At 38.8% G+C, this 22,634-nt stretch overlaps 2 protein-coding genes across 4 annotated transcripts in view; one reads left to right on the top strand and one right to left on the bottom strand.

Moving 5' to 3' along the window:
• Window positions 1–22,006, bottom strand: LOC124411215. 2 transcript variants are annotated; one of them, XM_046890208.1, is made up of 12 exons: window positions 21,890–22,005; window positions 21,349–21,350; window positions 19,242–19,971; window positions 8,129–8,196; window positions 7,628–7,839; window positions 7,196–7,500; window positions 6,914–7,055; window positions 5,537–5,606; window positions 3,661–3,810; window positions 2,348–2,490; window positions 1,588–2,145; window positions 1–1,545 (listed from the first exon to the last, which is right to left on the bottom strand). In XM_046890208.1, the coding sequence occupies exons 3-12, from the start codon at window positions 19,457–19,459 to the stop codon at window positions 73–75; spliced, it is 3,339 nt and encodes a 1,112-aa protein (XP_046746164.1). In that variant the 5' UTR covers window positions 19,460–19,971; window positions 21,349–21,350; window positions 21,890–22,005; the 3' UTR covers window positions 1–72. The 2 variants fall into 2 exon arrangements, with proteins under 2 accessions (XP_046746164.1, XP_046746163.1); XM_046890207.1 differs by having other exon boundaries at window positions 1–2,145; window positions 21,890–22,006.
• The window catches only part of LOC124411216 (DNA (cytosine-5)-methyltransferase 3B-like), a 28,446-nt gene continuing 8,790 nt past the window's right edge, over window positions 2,979–22,634 (top strand). Inside the window, exons 1-2 of one of the 2 annotated variants that reach the window (XM_046890209.1) lie at window positions 2,979–3,306; window positions 8,641–8,717. The gene's annotated coding sequence lies outside the window, so the exon portion shown is untranslated. Of the gene's footprint in view, window positions 3,307–8,640; window positions 8,718–22,364; window positions 22,524–22,634 lie in introns of those variants that run through there. The other variant, XM_046890210.1, reaches the window with a different exon arrangement.

Below are 22,634 nucleotides of genomic sequence, written 5' to 3'. Positions count from 1 at the left end.
TAATAATAATAACAATAATAATAATGTAAAAATAGAAAAAAGCGTGTAATATTATATCGATTACTTTGATTATCATACAGCGTCGTAGGCGAGATCAACGGGCGGCCTGTGATGTGACGAAAGGTAGGAAGTCGCGGAGCTCCCGGGACCGGGTCCACCGCCGCCAGGATAGCCCGGATAGTTGGCGCTAGGCGCGTGAATCCCGGCGTGGGAAGGTGGGTAAGCGTCAAAGGAGCTGGTGTACGACCCGTTGTAGGGATAGGGATTGGCCATGGGTCCTAGAGAGGGATGCATTCCGCCCATCCCGCCCATCCCGCCCATGCCGCCCATGCCGTAAGTGCGTTGCATCAGGCTAGGGTCGAGTCCGCCGAAGAGGTATCCGTTCGTGGATCCCATCGGGACGGGATAATGGGGTCCGGGTATAATGTTGGGATACGAATTACCCGGATGAGGGTGGTTCATGCTCGAGCTGTAACTGTTCGAGGTTAAATTTTCCACGGTATAAGACTTGCTGTGCTGTTGGGTCTCCGGGTGATGCCGGTTGTTCATTCCGTACAACGAGCCGTAGTTGTCCGCCGGCGAATGATGGAGGGAACCGGGATAAAGTCCGGCGTGAGGCGGCGCGGGTGGCGGACTGTAATTCGACATGCTGGATGGCGTGAAACTTGGTAGGTACGAGGCCTGGTGATGGGTGTCCATCTTCTCCGCCAGGGACTCGTCGCTCATGACGCTCTGCGATGGGTGACGCTGGTTACCGCCGTCCGCTATGCTCGGTATCTGGTCGACAAGTGACTCAAGATCGCTGAGACTCTTCGACGAGACGTCCTGGCCGCTGGCGCCATTCGTGTTGCTCCTCTTCACCGTGTTGTACTGCTCGTGGGAGTGCGGCGACATCGCCGGGTGCGTAGGTGTGTGCGGATGCGTGTGAGGGGGCGTCTGATGAGAGTGGTGAGAGTGCTCGTCGTTGCCGGAACCCTGCTGGCTCAACGGCGTCGGCGTCGTCTGGTGCGGATGGGTGTTGTGGGATTCCGGCTGTCGGTCGTGGTACCCCATGTAACTGTTGTAGCTCGAGTGTGAGGGGGTTCCGGGGCTGCTGTGGTGGCCGTTGTTGTCGCCGCTGCCCGGGTTGTACGATCTGTGATCGCCGGTCATATTTTGCTGGGCGATGCTGGTCGGGGGCTCAAAGTCCGGGTGTTCAACGCTCGGCGATGTCAGGGGGGACGGTTCGAGGTTGTTCTCCGACGATATCGCCGTGTTTATCTCCGATGACAAGTCGGAGTGGGTGAACGATAGCGACATGGACTTTGGACTCTGGCTGTAATGATGCATGTGGACAGGGCTCTGCTTCGCACTTATGTTGTACGGACTGTCGTTCATACCCTGACCGAAGAATCCCGAATCCCCCATCGACGGGTAAGGTGCCATATGGGGAAAACTGTTTGGCGGCGACATTATCGGTGGTGAAAAACAGTTTGGCACGGAATTCGAATAGTTTTCGTTATGATGATTGCTGAGAGTTTGATGTTGTTGCTGTTGTTGTTGTTGTTGTTGTTGTTGTTGCTGCTGCTGCTGCTGCTGTTGTTGTTGCTGTTGCTGCTGCTGTTGCTGTTGATGCTGATGATGATGTTGCTGCTGGGTCTCTCGCTCCCTGCTGTCACTTTCCATTTGCTGTTGCTGCTGTTGCTGCTGCTGCTGCTGTTGCTGCTTCTGTTGTTGATGTATTTTCTTCGGTCTACCACGCCGTTTCTTTATCACTTCACCGTTGGCATCAAGCTTCTCTGGGTCTGGCGCGGGCTGTTCTTCGATACTCTTTATCTTCTTTGGTCTTCCCCGCTTTTTTTTACCCGGTACCACACCCGTGCCCGGTTCTTGTTTTATCTGCATCGTGCTGCTCAAATCTGTTATCTGGTTTTCGCTGTCCGGTGTAAATTCGTTATCGAATATCGGCTTCCTGTCCTCGACTGGTTCCGCTTCCTTTTTCTTCAGTTTCGAATCGGCGAAAACTATGTCCGATTCCTCAAGGTGGCTTATTGCACCATTCAAATAATCACGGAACTTCTTCAATGCCGCGTAATATGGAACTTTATCCGCCGCTCGTGGTAGCTGTGCACACCTCGCACTACTCGACGGCATGACCCACATGTGCTGTAAAATAAAGTATGAAAGTCAGTTGGAATACCTCACTTTGAAACACAATTTTAAAATTAAAAGAATGAGAAAAAATGCGAATATCATTCAAAAAAATGTGTAACAAAACTTTTCAACTTTTGGTCTAATTTCCTTCTGTTTTGGGTACTTTGTTTTATTCATTTGTTCATATTTTTATTTTTCATTAATTTAACTTTACCGTATTAGTTCCATCGACGAGAGTCGGTTGCCTGCCAAATCCGAATTCTTTTTTTCCAGAAAATACTTCGTAGATCAATTTACCGTTGAATACGGCTATTTTGGGTTTATACTTTTGTAATTTTTCAAGTAACACGTGACTTCCTGAAACATTTTTAAAAACATGTATAAATGCCAGTTTATTTCGAACAGGTACGAAAAAATCTAGAATAATTTTTAATCTTCACGAGATAAGGAAAACGTTGACACAAATTTTTTCTTCTTAAAACTGAAGCTAATAATTATTATTTAAAAGTTTATAACGTAAATAAAATTAGATAATCAAAGAATATCGTATTCAAGTTCTTTGTGATAATTATTCCATGCATAAATAATAGATTTGAATTCGCATCCCGTGTTTCAATAGCTTCGATCAAAGAATCGAACGTTGGCGCGCGAACGCATAAGCCATAGAGTGTAAAAATAACACGTAGATGGATTTCGCATGGATACATTTTCAACGAACCAATCAGGAGCGTTTCTCAATCGCCTGAACTATGACACAAGTTGAACGGCGGCAAAATAATACGAGGATTTTGTCGCGTACAGGGTCAATTACGTCATTGCCGAAGGGAAAAAATACAACAAAAAACACACTAGTGTGTTGTGCCGCACTACGTCTGTGATGTGCCTACACATGTGAGTTTAGGTTGATCGCCATATTCTTTGTGTCGGACTTGAAGTGATCATATGAATGAAATGTAACTATTGGCCAATGCCGAGTTTAAAACTGGATAAGTATTTTCTGTGCCGTTTAGGCATACAGCGTGGTCCGAGAAGCCATGTAGGTTAGAATATCGTTGATCAAAAATCAAAGTAACTAATGAAGAAAGTCATTATTGTGCCGGTGTAAAATTGTGAATTGTCACACCAACGCGATTGAGAAATCATCGAGTATTTTCCTCGATTAACCTCCCGTGGGTAAGTACACATCGAAATAACGTAACTTTTGTCTCTTTCATTCCATGTGATAGATCAAACGGTCTGATTAATCTACGCCATTCGAACAAAAGAACAACACCATAACCAACAAATCTAGTAATTCTCGCGCGGATAAATCTAGCTTTGTTCGATTGTTTTCGCCCTTCTTCGGAAATTTCCTAAACACAGATCAAAAGTATGTGTAGTTACATTACGTTATAACGAATGATAAGATCGCTTTGTCTCGAATTTACTTGAAAGTTCCACGAGAACCAGAGACGGCTGCTATGGAAAAAAAACAAAACGAAACAGATTCTGGTAATAAATGGCAAAAATTATGAAAATTTCACTGACCTTCCTTTATTTCTTTCCGCGTGAGATCGGCGCTTCCTTTGGTCGCTCGTGCCACCATATTAGTAAATCCTATTCCAAGCCGTAACAATTTGTAATCGTCATCGGCTGTAAGAGGTTCGGGCGTTAAACCGCTCAGATGAAGACATTTCCCTGAAAGAAGTCACAGTCTTGATAAATTACTTGCGACCCATCGACGATCTTTTCATTGCGACGTAAACGCATCTTATTGATGTAGAATTATTTGCTAAGGGAGATTCGTAGCGCCTACAAACGAAAACCGAAAAAACCGTTAACACTACTTTCACGCGTCGTAAAAGGGGCGATAATAAGAGAAAAAACGTATCATCAAATTGCAGAGTCATGGAAAGTAGTCGTATAGAAATAATATCGACACACGATACGCATATTGCGCGTATAGATATAGGAGAGAAAATAAGTGAATTAATGTTTTCGCCATCGAACCGTTTGTTGTAAAAAAAAATGCCAGAATATCACATTCGAAATTCGAATGATATCGATCCGTTAGCTTAGCCAATCAGGCACACTGCATAGACATTATCATTTCTATAACCATTTTGGTCAAATGCATTGAAAAATCATGACTATAATGATGATGATGATGATGATGATGATGAGAATAATACTATTAATCACATTATTATTCTATTTTCGTTAACGAAAGATTACCTCGTGGCATACGAGAAGGAAAACGAACAACGTGTGGGATATAATCGATCGAGCTAAAAAGTAGGACGAAGCGCGTACCGTACGTACGACGTACATACATACATACATACGTACATACATACATACATACATACATACATACATACATACATACATACATACGTACACACGTAAGTATATTATAGATACGTACGCACGCCGTATGAGAGATGGCATAATTATCCGCCATTAATCTGTTTTCCGAACTATTTTTAATGCGCGTAATAATCGCCGTCGGCGCGATGCATTTAATTGTAAATTAAAAGAAGGAAACAGGATGTCAGCGGAGGTGGAACCGAATGAACGAAAAAGAAAAGTCCATTAAAATACACGTGACGCGAGGTCTATTAAAAATATACATGTTTGTAAAGAAAGAAAAAGAATACGTCGGGACAGTGAGAAATTAGGGATGAAAGGGGCGAGAGATGAAAAGACAGAGAGAGAGAGAGAGAGAGAGAGAGAGAGAGAGAGAGAGAGAGAGAGAGAAAACACAGAGTAAAAAATAAAGAGAGAGAGACAAAAAGGGAGAGCCAGAGAGAAGGATAGAGCGAAAGAGAGAGAAGAGCGCTGGACTAAAGCTGCTATTGAACGGATAGGCGTGGGACATGAACTCACCCACACCTCTTCATTCCACCCACATTTTCCACCCTCCCGTCGTTCTCTGGCCTTTTCCTCGTTCCCCCTGCCTGAACTCCCTCCCTCCCTCCCTCCCTGCCTCCCTGCCCCCCGTTTTTCCCGCTCACGTCTCTCCTCTGCTCCCTCATTCCCTCTCCCCTCTTCCCATTCCCACCCTTACCGTCTTGTTACTCTGTACAGTCGTTTCTATATAGTTTATTTATTTACTTTGTTACTTGTTGTTTAATCTTTATTTTTTACCTTCTTATGTTTTCTTTGGGTTTATCGATTTTCTATATCATCACGATGTTAGAATAAAGTAAATATACAAACGATCTTTCATCTTGAACCCTCTGATTTAAACGTCATTTATTTAATTTTTTCTTGTAACAATTAGTCTCCTTTTCATTTGCCTTTTGAAATTACTTTTAACCAACATGTAATTAACAAAATTATAATCACTAATTACATTTAACGTTTGTTTTTGGGTAAGGAAAATTTTGATAGTAAATTTTGAAATTTAATTGTTACTTACAGAAATGATTTCCAGGTCCCGCGTAATGATGCCCTTTGTAAGCGGCAAACAATCCTGGATTGATGCCAATCTATAACATAAAAATATGAGCTGCTTGAAATTATCTAGATGAATTTTTAATTCTCAAAATAATTTTTTTTTTTTTTTTTTTTTTTCACATCATGAGTCACGATTGTTGAAAAACCAAAAGATATTCGAGTCCATTATAATCTGCATTATACATGTTTCTTGACCACCGAACGTCTGATCCAAATTTGCCCCAAATAAAAAAAAAAAATATTCTCTTGTATTACTTTTTCTACCACAAATTATTTCAAACATAGACACATCGTCTCAAATAACTGAACGCTAGAATTAAACATAGGGAAAAAAAAAACGAATCATGCATCGAGGAGGATAATGAAAATAAAATAAAAAGTATCGCTGTATGAAGAGATGACCGAAACCAATGCAGAAATAATTATAGATATGTAAACTAGTGATAGATTTACGAAGAAGTCTATTCATCGCAGGCATATAATAATAACAAAGTTACTTTTCATGCAAAAGAAATCATTTTGATGATGCTGGCAGAGCTTTTTAATTCCCTTTTTTGTTGTATTCGACGTCATGTTTGACCAAACATGTACTTCTTCTTGGAGGATTATCTCCTGTCTTGGTATCAGCTTCAACACAGATTTCTGGTTTCTTCAAGTCACTAGATGCTGTATCACGAACTCCAATCGCAGGTGTTATGCTTCTCGAATAGTCTAATGCTCCTTATCTTTCTGTATTATTCCGCATCCCATCCAGTATCCTCTCAGGACTCGCAATAACTTGACGATCGAAGCCGGTGTTACTCAACCATCATTTCAGCTATATTCTGATCTGTACTAATCACTGGCTCACTCATAGCTACAGCTTGAACTTATATAAACGTTGAAAGAAATATGTGATAAAAATCTGTTGATCCGACAACTTGACGCTGCTAAAAGTTTTCAATTAATCTCAGGAATCAAATATTTAGAGAGTCGTTGTTAGAGGCAGAAGAAGCTGCTAAGGACTATACAATCCGTATTCTTATTTAACTGAAAGGAAATGATTCAAATATAACAGTTGGGCTTGATTTTCAATCTGTCCGACTAATTCAAGGGAAACGTTCTTCTACCTCCAACTCATTACAATCTTCAAATATGATAATGATGTTCCATTTTTCATGTGGTTATTTTTCCCTGTTGACAAATGTTGCCATCCACTTTAATGATTCATCCAACTTTTGTGTGTATCATTTTTCTACACGCATGTAACTTAACAATTGTCAACAGAGAATTGTTTCATCCCTATCAATATACGCTCAATGAACCAACAGTTAACCACCGAGTAATCATCAAAACTTACTATAATAATGTCAAGATTACTCGTCAGGTGATCCGGCAGCACTCGTTTACTAACTTCCTCTTCCGGCATCCCATCAAATCTGTCGTGCTTTTTTCGCTCCTTGTAAGTCTTCGCCCGTTTCTTGGCCTCTGCCAGTTCGGCTCTGTAAATACAATGACTTTCAAAGAAACAGAAACAATTTTTTTATTTACTAAATTTATTTTAATCAGACAAAGAAGTAAAACCGAGAAAGACTCCTACTTCAACATTGTCTTATTTATGGTCAAAAAAGAAGATTCTTACTCCTCTGGCGTCAGTATCATTTCTGACTTCTTCTTCCTGCCTCGTTTCTTGGGTTGGTGAGGTAATTGAGGATTCGTCCCATTCATGGCGAGGCTCATCTGAAGCTGACTCGAGATATTGCCAGGCGAATGGTTCTGCAGGTGACCAGGAGGCGTCGACGGCGTTCTAGATTGAGCTCCGCCAGGACACGTCATACTTTCCTGATTGCTGCCTGGACTACTCGCCGCTCTCATACCGCCTCCCATCGACATTTCCTCATCCACAAATGAGTACGGATCGACAGGTGTTTCGCATTTGATTGTGACCTGCGATTAGCAATCGTACATTGATTAGTTTGGTTTCTTTTTTTTTTTGTTTCCTGCTCAAACAAACCTGCAGGGAGTGAACTTATCAACATTTGGAAGTAATAATTACTTGCAACTTGAAACCCACCTGATTGAGATTCGTTGTGTTGCTACCTGGCTGTTGAGATGTCGCTGACATCGGTGTGAGCGGTGTGTGAGGTGTGTGAGGTGTGTGCGGTGTGTGTGGTGTTAGGGGTGTATGATATTGTTGACTACTGTCGCCACCCGTACTCCTGAGTTCGAGATCCGGGCTTGTTTCGTAGCCATCGTCCCTAGCTTCCTGCTTCACCATAATTCCACCTGAAATAAGTAAATCGATGAATCATTACTACTAGAAAAACCCTAATGACTCGATTATTCCTGTTTATTTTCTTGTAAATATATTTCCATAGCTTTATCATCGTTTCTATTTATAACGCAATTAAGTTCAAGGAATCTTTCAGCGGATGCGAGTTTGCTTCTGTGGTTGCTAACCTCCAGTTTTAACATTCAACGAGGAAAACCGTCAATGCTGAATTCTTTGTTGTCAAGGATCTGACAACCTTCTTTAACTACTGAAATTACCCCACTGCGTTTTCTTGGTACGAACCTTGTGTGTTTGAGCAATTCATCGTCTGACCATTAGGAACTCCATTTTGAACCGGAGAGGGATATGACCTGAAACAGATATCACTTTAGTTAATAAAATGTCTGAAACAATTCTGCGTCGTGTGAAAAAAACATTAGTTCTTTATTGCATAAATACACAAGAGATTAAGTAGAGCAAAAAGATACCTAAATGTGTTGAGAGCAAAAACCCACATAATTCCGACTATATTCAATTAAGGGTCTTGGCTTTTCTATGATCCGTGTACAACGTCAGTCAGTCCAGCCGTCATATGGCTTAAGAGTATTAAAGGTTTCTAGAGATCAGAGGCCAGTGCCAGTCCAACAACATCTATTGTGACTATAAATACATAAAAATTTAAACTTAACTGGTACGGAAATCTATAATTGGTGAATTTTGCAATTAAAGATTTTTTCTGCATATTTCAAATTTCCGTAATGTTGTATCTACTGGTACTAGCACGCTATTGAACTATCTTAAATCTTATGTTTCAGGAATAAGCGAATGACACAAGATTGCGAAAATGGAACAGAAGCAAAGGACTGATGGAGAGTTGACCTCTACGAAACAGGTATTTGAATTACTAAAAGTAAATTGACGCTAATTATTGGAGAAATTCCGGAGAAATAAACCGTCAAAACAAATTCAATTTCCTGATACCGGTATGATGATTATATTATTAGTCACCGCGGATGCTTGTTAGGGAAAAATAAGTCCCACTTTGATGCTACTGTAACTATTCATCAATCAACTCGAAAGAAAAAGAAGCATTCTTTACTTTAATGAGAATTCATCCCTCTTCTATTACCACCAACATCTGTCCAAACTTTTTCAAATTTTTTTCACTCGAGATATCGAAGTATAAGATGATTTTGCACGGTATGATTTACACGCGTTTACGACCCTGCAAGTTGGCCGAATTTTATCCTCGTTACTCATTCATCAATAAAGTGCGAATAGAATCGTTGGCTTATCTTGACTGAATATCCCCCCTTGTACAGGATTTTAAACGTCAATAAAAGGGACGTAGTGTATAGATAAACATAAACGAAGGGTTCTCCCTCGGTTTAAAAAAATGATCAACTAGACGGTCTCATTAACGCTGTCAGTCGGTCGTTCATCAATTATCCACCAGTGTCCGTATTCCTTATCATTTATACTTTCATTAATCACTAACAATGAGTAAATAATATAAAGTATAAAATTCCTATATAATAACATAATAACTGTTAAGCAAAAATCTTGAAGCTTGTCCTCTTCATTTTCCGTTAAACAAGAAAAAAAAAAACAAAAAAAAAAAAAAAACAATCTTCTATCCATTGTCAATAAGTACACCAATTTCCTTTCGTCAACCAGTTTATTAACGTAATTCGTGTTTTTTCATTCTTACATATAAACGTTTTAAGAGGTATGACGAAAATCCGTGCAAATTTTTTCTTAAACTATCTATCATTATTTATACCATCTCAAAACCGCCTAACGGATACAAAAAAGAATTATTTTGCAAGATTTTGTTTCATTTTTGTGCGATATCACCTGCACGGCAACTGCGCTTGTACTTTCATTCAATTTCACGTAGAACAGAAAAGACACGAGATTGAAGTTAATAACGTTATCGTAACGTATGTTTACAATGACTCTTAAGTATCGAATATTTCAGAATATGAGTATGTCTTGTTTTACCGCGCTTTAGTGAATTTCAAAAAGTCCCAAAACCACGAAGTAACGGTTTTTCCTCATCACGAATCTTTACGATAACGTTACTAACTTCAACATGGTAAAAAACCATCATTTATACTCCATCCCATGACTCTATATCGTTCTTTTATTTTTCATTAACTGTATATTCCTCCATAAATAACCGTCGCCGATATTCGCCACAAAATTTGACGCCACCTGTATCACCGACTAACCTAACCTGTACAAATAAGATAAAAGTCTTGTTGATTGTCTTCCCCCGTCGCCGAGAAAAAACAAAAGATCTCACTACACGAATCTAGTGTACCGCAACACGTCGAAATCTCCGATCGTTATTACTTCTACCAACTATCCTATGAAAATGAGTAGAACGAATTGAAGAACCACCAAAAAAAAAAAAAAAAAAAAAAAAAAAAAACACCCCAGAAACGAAAAATGAAGGAAAAAAAAATCATAAATCAGGGAATACTCATTGACAACGGCGCAGCAGCAGCAGCAGCAGCAGCAGCAACACCAACACCAGGTGTATATAACCAAGGTAAGGCAAACCAAAAGCCCCCTCCCCCCCCCCCCCCCCCCTCTCTCTCTTCCCCCTATATTTTGACATGGAGTATACTTTGTATAGTATACCCGAGCGCACATATATATATATATATATATATATATATATATATATATATATATATATATATGTATATACATATACTATATATACGCGAGAGCCCACACACACCGCTATGTATATGTGTATATACTCTTACATGCCTCGTAGTGTTTACGTATATATATATATATATATATATATATATATATATATATATATATATATATATATATAAAACGGTACACCTATCTACCTCCTTCCACATGTAAATACATAGTGCTGATGTACATACATACACCCTCAGTATACCGTGTTCAAGGTGGATACATGCGTTGGCCCCGAGTGTATATAGCTGGTATGTACGTTGAACCGTGTTGCATGTGTGTGTGTGTGCGTGTGTGTGTGTGTATGTATGTGGCGCACATGTATTATGCTTCGCGCAGTGTTTGTGTCTGCGTACTTGGTTGAAACGACTGGCGGGGAGCGTGTTGCATGGGATGAATGGGCTGGGGGGAAACGGGGGAATTGGAGGAAGAGATGGAAAAGGGGGAAGAAGAGGAAGAGGAGGTGGTGGAGGTGGAGGTGGAGGTGGAGGCTACAGTGTGAGGAGGTAGTGATGGGTACGAAACGGCGTCCGATCGACAATCTCCGATTAAAACAAGTTGGGGAAAAAATTAGAAATTATATGTTCTACAACAATATTCTCGTCACTTTTCTCATTCACTCTATTTTCAGGGTGTAGGAGGCAAGTAGGTGGTGTAGGGATAACATTTAACCCTTGTTTGACACACTTGCGTAGAATCACATACTTGAGACACTGGGGTCGTTTGTACCCCAGCGACAAAAATCGTTACGACAAATGCGTTATTGAATATTTTCAATCGATGATTTCGTTTTGGAATTTCCTTGAAAGGTTACTTTTTGAAACTGTAAAGGTTAGGTATGTTTATAACAAAATATTAAAATGTCAGATTTTCTTAGATTTAGGTAGTTTAAGTTAACGAAGAAAAGGCGTGAGTTCATTTGTTCACCCCAGAGGGTTCGATTTCAGAGTCATTTTTTTTATCTCACCCCGTGAATTTCGCATAATCGATTATAATCTGCGGTTCCGGAGCGAAAAAATCAGTTTCTACCAGTTTCGATGAGCTTCTCATAAAAGTATTATCGTAAACAATAATAACTAATCTTCAAATTTATTCTAATATTCGGTATCTTTCGACACGTGTGATATCATTTTTTTTTTTTTTTTTTTTTTTTTCAAAACTTTTATTCATTCGTCTTTTTACTTTATGAAATAAAAAATTTAAACACATTCCCAACTATGTTTGCCGACAGTTCAACAACTATTTTGAGTTTCGTCGATGAGTCATTTTGACATATGAACATTTAACGAAACCGAGAATAAATATTGAAAGAAAAAATCGACAAAAAAACCAACAGAGAGAATGATAACGACGAGCAAAAAAAAAAAAAAAAAAAAAAAAAAAACAATAGAATGAACCCTTTACGGAATAACAGTAGTAATAACGCAAGACGTATAACGTACTACGATGGGGGAGATAATTTTGTCGAACGCAAAGTGTAAACCTGAGTGAAAAAAAAAAGTAAAATAACAATAATAACAACAACAATAGCAATAAAAATAGACAAACAAGATCAAAAAAAAAAAAAAAAAACAGGAAAAAAAAACAAAGTAACGTTTACTTCAAATTCACAATTCATCCCTTTTCTTGCACGTGTATTTTTTTACGCCATGGGGACTTGTAGCCATCAGTTAATCCGGCAGGGGCTGCTTGTTGCTAAGGGAGACCCCCAGAAAACTCTTCGCACACAGGGAAAGACATTTATATATGTATATACATACACCCAAATATATATATATATATATATATATATATATACACACACACACCCAAGTCGCACGCGCGCCAATATGTATTACGATATATATAATATATACATATATATATATATATATATATATATATATATAAGGTAGGTATACTACAGTATACGTACATATATACATAGATGCACGTTTTAGGTTATGTGTGTGTATGTATGTATATGAATTCACGTTCGCGCATACAAACAAAACCCCTCCGACCCTCCCTTGTCCGCAGGAGAGACAGACACCGACGAGTTAGGTGGTACGATGCCCACGTACACATACATGTGTTCACGTATACATATATGCACGGTAATGTATATGGATGGGTATACAGTGTTATACATACGCGTTGCTAAACAGTGAAAATGTCGATAACGGAAAAACCACAGGGCTAGCTAGGGTATAGGCCAAAACGAAACTATCCTAGCTCTTTATCAGCTAGCGTGGAGTGTTTGAATTTCCCCGGGTAAAATTCTGACTAATGCGTTCGTGAAACTATCGCCTGGGTTTAACGGAAAAATATTTGAATATCGTTCGAGTTTTTATGAAAGAAATATGGAAAATGCTGACATTGACAAAGTCTAGGAGTGAAAAATCAGAATTACTGATTCATAGAAGAACCAGAACATCGAAATATGTAAATAGTTCAAGTACAGAAAATTGAAAACATAGTAAGTCGATATACAGAAATATAAAGTATAGAAAGGACAAAACGTGGAAGAGAAAAATCGAGAGGAATTGTGAGATTTTCTAATCTTTTACTTCTCCATACTTCGACATCTAAACCCCCCCCCCCCCCCCCCCCCCCCGACAAATAATCGAATTGACGCCTCTTCGTATTACATATACAGTGTTCATAGATATTCCTGTCATATTTTAATACAGCGAATAATAAGAAGAAAAAAAAGAAAGAAAAAGAAGATCGATGAATATACCAGCGTCAAAGAATTATCACCGATTCCCCATCTGCTCAGAGATTTTTTTGCAGTATAGATATAAGAAGAAAAGAAAACTGCGGTAAAAAAAGAATGAACAAATAGAAGGAATGAATGAATGAATCAATTGAAAAAAAGAAATTGCCGATCAAAACTGTATCAATATAACTAGCAACAGGCTGTTGATACTTTGCCAGCCACTCCTCATCGGTGCTGCTGCTGCTACTGCGTCTTGTCACTTAAATCTTTCACGGCTGATACATTTCAAAAGAAACCAATATTATTTGTGAAAATAATCGAACAAAAGTTCGACGCTCGGTGAGTGTTCACAGAAAAAAAAAAAAAAAAGGTATCAAGAATAAGGAGAAAAGGCGTACACAGCTGTGGAGATCCGGGGTTGCTGAATTTACCGTGCAATTTAATACAGAAGCATCTTTTTACACAACCGATCTTTGTAATCTTAATGATTATTATTATCAAAATTATTCCCCCTGTCACAAGGCATATAAGGATGTCAATAAACTGTAAATTAACCTTTAATATGTACAAAGAGTACAAAAATTTTCATACTACAACATGCTAACCGAGTCTTTGGATGTGAATTAGGTTTATAATAGAATAAATTTTACATACGATGATGAATAATATAATCGTTGTATCCAAAAAAAATTTCGAACTTAATCAAAAGTATGATTATAAAATTGATTATCCGGAGTTGTGTGACAAAAAGTTGTGTTGATAAATAATAAACAAATATATGCACTTTTGAATGAATGCAGAGAAGAAGTTGAGAATGATAGAGAGGGGGGAAAGGAAATTTTTTCACTAAAGAAAAACGTGAGGGAATTTCACGGACCCGCTGCAGAGAGCAAAAGAGAAAGAGAGAGAGAGAGAGAGAGAGAGAGAGAGAGAGAGAGAGAGAGAGAGAGAGAGAGAGAGAGAGAGGAAGAAAGAACGGTGGATGAATGTGGATACTTTCTTCACGAGGAAGGCAATCAGATTTTATGATGTGAATCAATCTTGGCTCTTTCAAACCTTAACCTTACCCAACTTGGCGAAAGGAAACGAAACGAAAAACCTGGAGTCGAACCTGAACCTAACATAACTTGGATCTCATCTCCCTGGGCACGTCTGCAGGTATCCTTGTTTATTGGTTAGTTCCTCCTCTTCCTCTTCCTCCTCCTCCTCCCCCCCCCCCCCCCGCCCCTAACGTTCTCCGCGGTTCTTCATTTTTACTTATTTATTTGTCAATTTTTGTTGTTTTCTTTTTTCTTCTTTTTACCGTCATAACTTTTCTCTCTTCCCTCTTAACTTCCCTTTTAACCACCCGTTTAGCAGGAAACTTTTCGATGTCGAATTATACTCGTTTTTTTTTTGTTTTTTTTTTTTTCCACCCCATTCCGCAATGGCTATATTTAACACGGTACGAATCGTTGACTCTTGTATTTTCTTATATGTTTAGTTGATACCAAAACTTTTCTCATCTATCTCTTTCTCTCTCTCTCTCTCTCTCCTTGAGTTCCTTGAAACGATTTAAATTTTTTCATCATTGATATCATTCTTATCATCACTTTACTTTGTTTTCTCTATCCTCGGATGAATTTACCGTCAATCAATTCGAATGAAAAAACCGCGTAAACGGCAATCAAATTAACATATCGAATCGATTTCAAATCGTTTCAATCGCGTGAATTAAATTAATTTATTGAAATGTAGGCTTAAAAATTGAAACCGGAATGTTATCAGCATAAAAATTGTTGTGAATAAAGTTGTTGAGTGGTCCAAAAAAATGAATCGTCTTTTTTTCGATATCGCATGAAAATATACTAGTTTCAACATGTTTTAAAATTTAAAAACAAAAAATCAACTCGATTGAAGAATTTTAAGTGGTCGATAAAGATCTCTTTAAGAATTTACAAAATGGTTGAAATTGAATTTTTTTTTTTTTCTTCTTGCCATGTTATCATTTTCTACGTTTGAAATTTTAGATGTTCTGAAAATTTCAACTCGATATATCAGTTCATAGAGGTCGGTCAAGATTTTTCTAATTCTTAGAGTATTAGTGTACTTTAGAAGTGTTCGAATGACCTGTAAATAGAAATGTTGACAAATTGTTTACTTTTTTTTTTTTTTTTTTTTTTTTTTTTTGAAGTCGACATCTTGGAGAATAGCAATGAACCACGAGACACAAAGAAAAACCAAAGAGACAATTATTATTAGTGATCATTTCAATTTTTTTTTCTAAACTGATTTAATTTTCAAAAATTCGCATTTATTTCTTATTTTCATAGGATTCTAATCAAATTTCAAAAAAAAAGAAGAAAGTAAATTATTAGTTTTAGTAAAACGTAGAACTTGATAAACCTTTAAACTCATCTCAAGTCCTTATTTCATTCGTAAGTATAAGACGATCAAGGATGAAGACAAATTCTACTACAACAAGCGCGCATAGCGAGAAAAAATTAAACCAATATTTTTTTTTTTTTTTTTTAATGATTCTTACGTCCCAACCGGTAATTGCGGTTTCCTCCAGTACCTGCATAAATCCTAATTACCGACGTGCAATTACCATAACATATTACCATATAACAGACAAACCTAACTCGTACCTGCTAAAGTGCAGTAGTAGTTATTCTTTTTGTGGTTTTCCTTCGTGTCTCGTGCTTTATTTATATTCTTTGAGATGTTAACTTCGTGTGAAAAAAAAAAAATAAAAAAAAAAAATAATAAACAGCTTGTTAATATTTCTATTTACAGATCACTCGACACGTCTAAAGTACACTAATTTAAAAATTAAAAAAATTTTGAGCGACCTCTATAAATTGATATATATATATATATCGAGTGGAAATTTTCAGAATATTTACAATTTCAAACGTATAAAATAACAATGTAACCAGATTTTTTTCTTTCTTTCTTTTTTCATTAATCTTTAACCACTTTATTTAAAATTTCTTAATCGAGCTGATTTTTGCTGAGCATTTTTGAAACATGTTAAATTTACATATTTTTATCTAAAATCGAAAAAAAAAAAAATATTCGTTTTGTTTGGGCCACGCTAATATATATATATGTATGTATATTATATATTACCATTTTAAAGATGCATACAATTCAAGCAATACATAGTATATTCGTCAATTTGCACATCAATATCGTACTATAGTCCTTTTTATCGTTCAATTTCACTTTTAAATTGTTTCACGCACGGGGATTCCCCGATTATTTTAACGCTCCGCTTCGTCCGCTCATCCCTGCCTATCTCTCTCTGTCGCTCTCTCGCTGTTTTTTCTCACTCTTATACAAAGTATATTTTCTACGCAAGCGATTCCCCTTTGATAATGCCATTTAAGACAGGGAGCTCTTGGAGGAGGAGGAGGAAGGGGAGGAAGAGGAGAAGGATGAAAGTTTGCGAGGGAGAATTACGAGATATCTTTTACTCCCCGAGCCAGCCAACTCATAGGAGGCATTCAGCCAGGCGACCCTGCAGCAGTAGCAAGCAGTGAATCCCAGAGAGTTGTAGGAGGTAGTAGCTTCGCGACGGCGGCGTCAAGACTTTGACCGAGTTTTCATCCAACTACTAACAAACTGTAAACTCAGAATCCGGAACCCCGACCTGTGGCATCATCTTGCCCAATCGCTCATTTTTTGTCTGTTCTATTTTTTGTTTCGATTTAACGTGAGCATTCATATACTATCCACGAATATAAAGAGTTTTTTTTTATCGCGGTCCCGCAATCAGCTTCGATATCAGATTTTTCCTTTTTTTTTTTTTTTAATAAGCGTTACACAAGAAGTGCGAAATTTCAACTTTTAGTTACGACTATTTCGTTGGAAAAATCGCAAAGAGGACGTTAAGCCGAGTTCAACGATACCCATGAACACGTCATTTCGTTTCAAGAGTCCCGAAATGCAACGGTGGGTATCCGTCGTCGGCTCAAGAATGCGCAGCAATTAGCGCTGCGCCGTCCGACTTCAAACCGCAATATCTTACGATCGAGTACGTCGAAAAATACCTTGTGACGTATCGTTTTACTCGGCTCTGAACATACTTCACGTATTCAACACTCAAATGATCGTTGTTCTTGAATTGTAAATTGAAAAACGTTAGTAGCACAGAAACATATTTCGTACACGCTTCGTTACCCTGAACTAACATGACGGAGTGTTTCAACGACATTGTCAAACTCAGTCTGACGGTCTGCCGACTCTTGTTTCGTCCCCTAATTATGGACTGCTTATCACATGTTACTTATCATTGCCTGGAATTTAACGTACATACATTTCTGCGTGGAATGTATGCGGCGGGCTATATAGTCAGTTAATACATTCTCAAATTAACTCCCAAAGTGCAAGCGTGATGAATGAATGTTATGAACATACTGCGAGAAAAAATATTGCAAATTAATTTCAAGTATGCAATACATACATATATATATAACCGGGACGATAACCTTTACTATTCACACACAAATATTAAAAAAAAAAAAAAAAAAAAAAACGTAAATAGAAAGTTGGGAAATAAGCTTCTACCAGCAAAACTGAAAGAAGTAACTATTAAGATCGGACTTTAACATCGATAAGATTAACGGTGTAACAAAAACTCGCACATATATATATATATAGCACCGAAAAAGTTTCGCTCCGAGTAAACTGAATCGTACCCTTTCACCCAGAAAAAGTTGATCCAAGGTCGGAGCCTCATTTCTCATTCGTATACATATACGTGTATATGTATACATACGATCCCAAGTTTTGGCGCGAGTTTCAAACTTTTACTTCCTACTTTTGTCTCTGTTAATGATGCAAGAAAAAAGTTTGCTAACTTCCCTTTTTCTGGTTAATTTCAGTTTTATTTTACTTTCTTTTATACCTACAGCTTTCCGCACATAAAGTAGGCGGAAAGAAGGTCATGTTTTGTCATCGATTACCTTATATCATTGTCTTTATTCGCACGTATGTTGCATGTATTTATAGGCGATGGTATATCCAATGATAATTTATCTCACTTGCCACTGAATTCACTCATGCATGTGGATGATGGCGGGTATATGTGTAACACATGTACAGGATAATGGCGAGTATAGATATATAACGTATGTTAGATACGCGTACGCTTGAAATTGAATACGAAACCTCTTATCACGAGTATTAATTTCTTACTTATAACTTATAACAGTGCTGCGGAAAATCCAGATGTCAGGAAATGGATAAAATGTCGTCAACGTTTGTTCACACAAATCAACATTAGGTTTATACTGTCTGTAGTATATAGAATATAATTAATAAAAAATGACTAAATAGTGATTGGATCAAAGTTTAAATTGTAGAGGAAAGAATGAGAGGGGGAGGGGGGGGGGGGGGGGGGGATAAAAAGGTTGGAAAATTTGGAAAGCAAAAGAAGACGAACATTTTTTCTTTCACGATCAACTCTTACACAATAGCTATGAGCTAATGGAATCGGCGTTTCGAAACTTTTCACCTGTCGCCGATCTAACGCAAATCAACATATTCATCGGGTCAGAGTTCTTAACCTCGGTGAAAAAATGTGATGCATGCGAAGCGAAGGAAGACAGGTGAAGTTTTAAGAGTGTGTGAGTCACGCAAGCGCATAACTTTTTTCCCATTACGCACGTATACCACGTATTCATACGACAATGACTAAAAATACAAGGAATATTTCAAAGAAAGGGTTTTTGCAGCAAATTGTAACGTCTTTCGAAAATCGAGGATACTCAATTTTTCTTTTTTTCTTTCTGATTTTTTCGATATACAAAATACCACTTTGTCCCTCCTTTCTCTTTCTTGCGCAATGGAAAAAAAAATACACACCGTACTTCGCAACACCGTCGGATAACGATGCATACGTACTTACTATCGATAATGGTGATTAGTCGATTGTTCAACAAAAATGGAGTCGACGACGACAATGAAGAAATATATCGTTTGACAATGAGATAAACTTACATTTTGTAATGGTGCTGCATGTGATGATTATGTCCAAGGTGCAAGTCGGCATGCTGTTGCTGCTGCTGCTGTTGTTGTTGTTGTTGTTGCTGTTGTTGTTGGACCTGCTGATGTTGGTGCTGCTGTTGCATGGGTTGGTGATGAGTCTGTTGGGGTGGATCTAAACTCGATGCTCCCAAAAGGGTAGCACTTTCCCTGAACAGTGTTGCAACCTGCATTTTTCCTTCCCTTCTTTCGCCCTCTTCTCGTTTTCACTATATCTTATCCTCTACTTTATCCCTCCCTCTTTTCCCTGGTCTTCGACCACTCAGTGGTCACTTGTTAATGCGAAAAGAGACCACATCAATACCCCTTTCCTTTCTCACCATACGGGGGTGTTTGTTCCAGGGTTTGGATTTACCGCCCCAGAAGGCTAGAGTTTTATTATATTCATGATTGAACAGATCCCCCGACACCGCTTCACTATTATTTATTTAGTTTTTTTTTTTTTTTTTTTTGTTATTAACTTATCTCGATTCACCGAAATATGTACTCCGACATCCACCAAACACCGATTTACATTCCACCACTTATTATTATCATCAATATTACTATTACATTGATTGTACAAGTTACGTTTAACTCGAAATTAACTTCCTCCTTTTTTAAACACACACTGACACGGTTTATTAATTGTTGTATGTAATACCGTTAACATTTATTAATCCCTGTCTCACTTCCTGAGTATATACTGTATATATATATATATATATATAAACTTGACGAAACCAGAGAGAAACACACTGAGTGAGTTAAAAACTCGATGTGAATATCAAGTGTTACTCAATCCTCGTCACCACCGTGCAGCAGCAGCAGTACCTACCTACTACGGTCATATTTTCACACCACTCAAGGTTCAGCTGTTGTATTGTGCAGCGCACGAGCTCGGCAAAGAACCTCCAGATATCAGTGAGGAGTAATAACTTTTGTAGAATTTTTTTTTAGCGCAACCAAACTCACTCTCTCTATCTCTGTGTGGGTATGTTTGCTGCACCGCAGCTTATCGTTAGGTAGACTAAAGACGGTAGTCACAGAAGATATGCCTCCTATTTTTGCGCGCAACAAACTTTCCGTACACACACAGCAGCAGCAGCAGCAGACACGCACATACCAGCCGTAAACGTCGTTATAATCCTTTCTTATCACGAACTGTATGCACACAATATCGCTCGCTGTGGCGAACTCGTAGATGGTCAACGTGGGCTTGTGTGAATCTAGTTTCCTGACTTATACGAGTGTGTGTGTACGTGTGTGTCTGTGTGTGTGTTTGTGTGATTTTTTTTTCTCCTTTTTCGGTTTAACTTTCAGTTCTTTTTTTTTTTTCGATATTTTTTTTTATCTCTCAGCTTTTTTCTTTGTTCTTTTGCTTCTTGTTCCTCGGAGAAGCGTAAGAGCTTGGTATAGGTGTACACTTCTGCCTTCTGATCTTTTTCCCTTCTTGTATTTACTTCGTTTTTTGTTGTTGTTGTTTTTTTTTCTTTCTTTCTTTTTTCTTCTCTGTTCTTCTTCTTCTTCTTCTTCTTCTTTCTTTATTTTTCCCCGTGAAAGAAGAAGAAGTGTGTCCTTACCAAGAGCCGCCAATGCAGCTCTATGAGGTGTATAGTATATATGTATTATACCTTCTTAAACTTCTTGTACCGCGGCGATGTATCGTCTTGTACGAAAACGACGAGGGGGATCAAGAAGTTTTCTTCTCCCGAGCTAACTGGACAGATAACCTCGTCACAACGCCTACAAGATCTGCGAGACCGTGTTCTGCACCACCACCACCACCACTAACGTCTTACACAAACTATAGTTATAGAACGAGTACAACACCACCTTCTTTCCTCTGTACATGTTCAGCACCAGCAGCAGAGCTCATACCCTCCGACGTCCATACACGCATAGAGTACGCATACGTGTATAATGTATATGTACACACACGGAGAGAAACACCCACACGAATATATATATATATATATATATATGTGTGTATGAGTATGTATGTATGTATGTATATATATATACACGAATTTTGTATATATATAGAACGGTGAATCCTCTACATAATCCAAACCCCGAGAACAACTCGAAGTTAGCACCCGAGAAAGATAGCGAAATCCGCACAGTATTATCTTATATAAATAATTTTAAGCAATTCGATGATGGTATAACGTTTGTGTAAAAGTGTTTAGAGAAAGAAAAGAAAAAAAAATAATTAAAAACACACACACACACAAGAAAGAGAAAGAAAATATAACGAAATGAAAATTTAAAGGAAAAACAAACAAACAAAACGGAAACGAGAAGGAGATTAAAAAAAAAAAAAAAAAAAAAAAAAACAGCAAGGAAAACAATTATTTTGTCACATGAAAAACATCACTTTTCCCCATCTCGCGCGAACCGTCGGTCGTGACTTGTGTGATTAAACTTGCGTCGAAGAATAATTGAAATATGGTTTAAAAAGAAAGTAAAACGAATTAACAACAATAATAACAACAACAACAATAACCAACAGATATATCCAGCTTTGTATTTAACACACCGAGTAGCGAGGTATATTTAATTTATAACTATATAATAATACACGGGTTAAACTTGTTCTTGGCAACCATGTTCGCTTTTACCACGAGTGCAAATGTGCGCTGTGCCTGCCCCGTCGCTGCTGTTCACAGAGACCTTCTCTCTTACTGAGGACGGTGCTGGCGCGGTGTGCGTTTGTGTCGGTCGGTGACTGGTGTGACGGTGATGGCGGCGGCGATGGCGTGGTGGTGGTGGTGGTGGTGGTGATGGTGTGGTGGTAGTGTGCTGTGGTGGTGGTGGAGGATTGTGTAGCTTTACGGTCGCGTCGGGAGCGCACCGTCGTCGTCGTCGTCGTCGTCGTCGTCGTTGTAGGTTCACGACGTAGGTTCAGGCCTCTGGGTGTGTGCGCGTCGCTGCGCGCGCAACCGTTTCGAGAGAGACCTCCCAACATAGAGAGAGGTTCTCCTCTCCACACCTCTCCTCTCCTCTCCGGTCCTCCCTGCCGCCGCCGGCTCGCTGGCTCGCTAGCTGGCCGTAAGCGTAAACGTAAGCCGTTTCCTCCTCGCGCGGTTCGTCGGCAGGCAGGCAGGCAGGCAGGCAGGCAGCTCAGCTCAGTTCAGCTCAGCTCAGCTCCGCTCCTCGCAATCGCGGGCCAACAACCAGAGCCAGCCTATGCGCAGCGGTTGTGCACGCTACTACTTCTATTCGGCGGCCTGCGGCCTGCGCGGCGCATAACCGGTGAGTATCGCCGTCATCGTCGTCGTCGTCGTCCTCGTCGTCGACGTTCCCGCTGCCGGTTCCACCGTCGCAGCCGCGGCCGCCACCATTTCCCACCCATCCACTCACCCT

This window comes from Diprion similis, chromosome 10, assembly GCF_021155765.1.
Source record: "Diprion similis isolate iyDipSimi1 chromosome 10, iyDipSimi1.1, whole genome shotgun sequence".
NCBI lineage: Eukaryota > Metazoa > Arthropoda > Insecta > Hymenoptera > Diprionidae > Diprion > Diprion similis.
The sequence above is the reverse complement of the archived record's forward strand: the minus strand, read 5'-3'. Positions and strand labels throughout refer to the sequence as shown.

Excerpts from the sequence above, each read along its gene's own strand:
- LOC124411215 (XM_046890207.1), bottom strand. The coding sequence starts at position 19,459 with ATGCAGGTTGCAACACTGTTCAGGGAAAGTGCTACCCTTTTGGGAGCA. Across the intron at positions 7,501-7,627 it reads ACACAACGAATCTCAATCAG|GTCACAATCAAATGCGAAAC; the intron begins GTGGGTTTCAAG and ends TGCTAATCGCAG. Across the intron at positions 3,811-5,536 it reads GGGACCTGGAAATCATTTCT|GGAAATGTCTTCATCTGAGC; the intron begins GTAAGTAACAAT and ends GACTTCTTTCAG.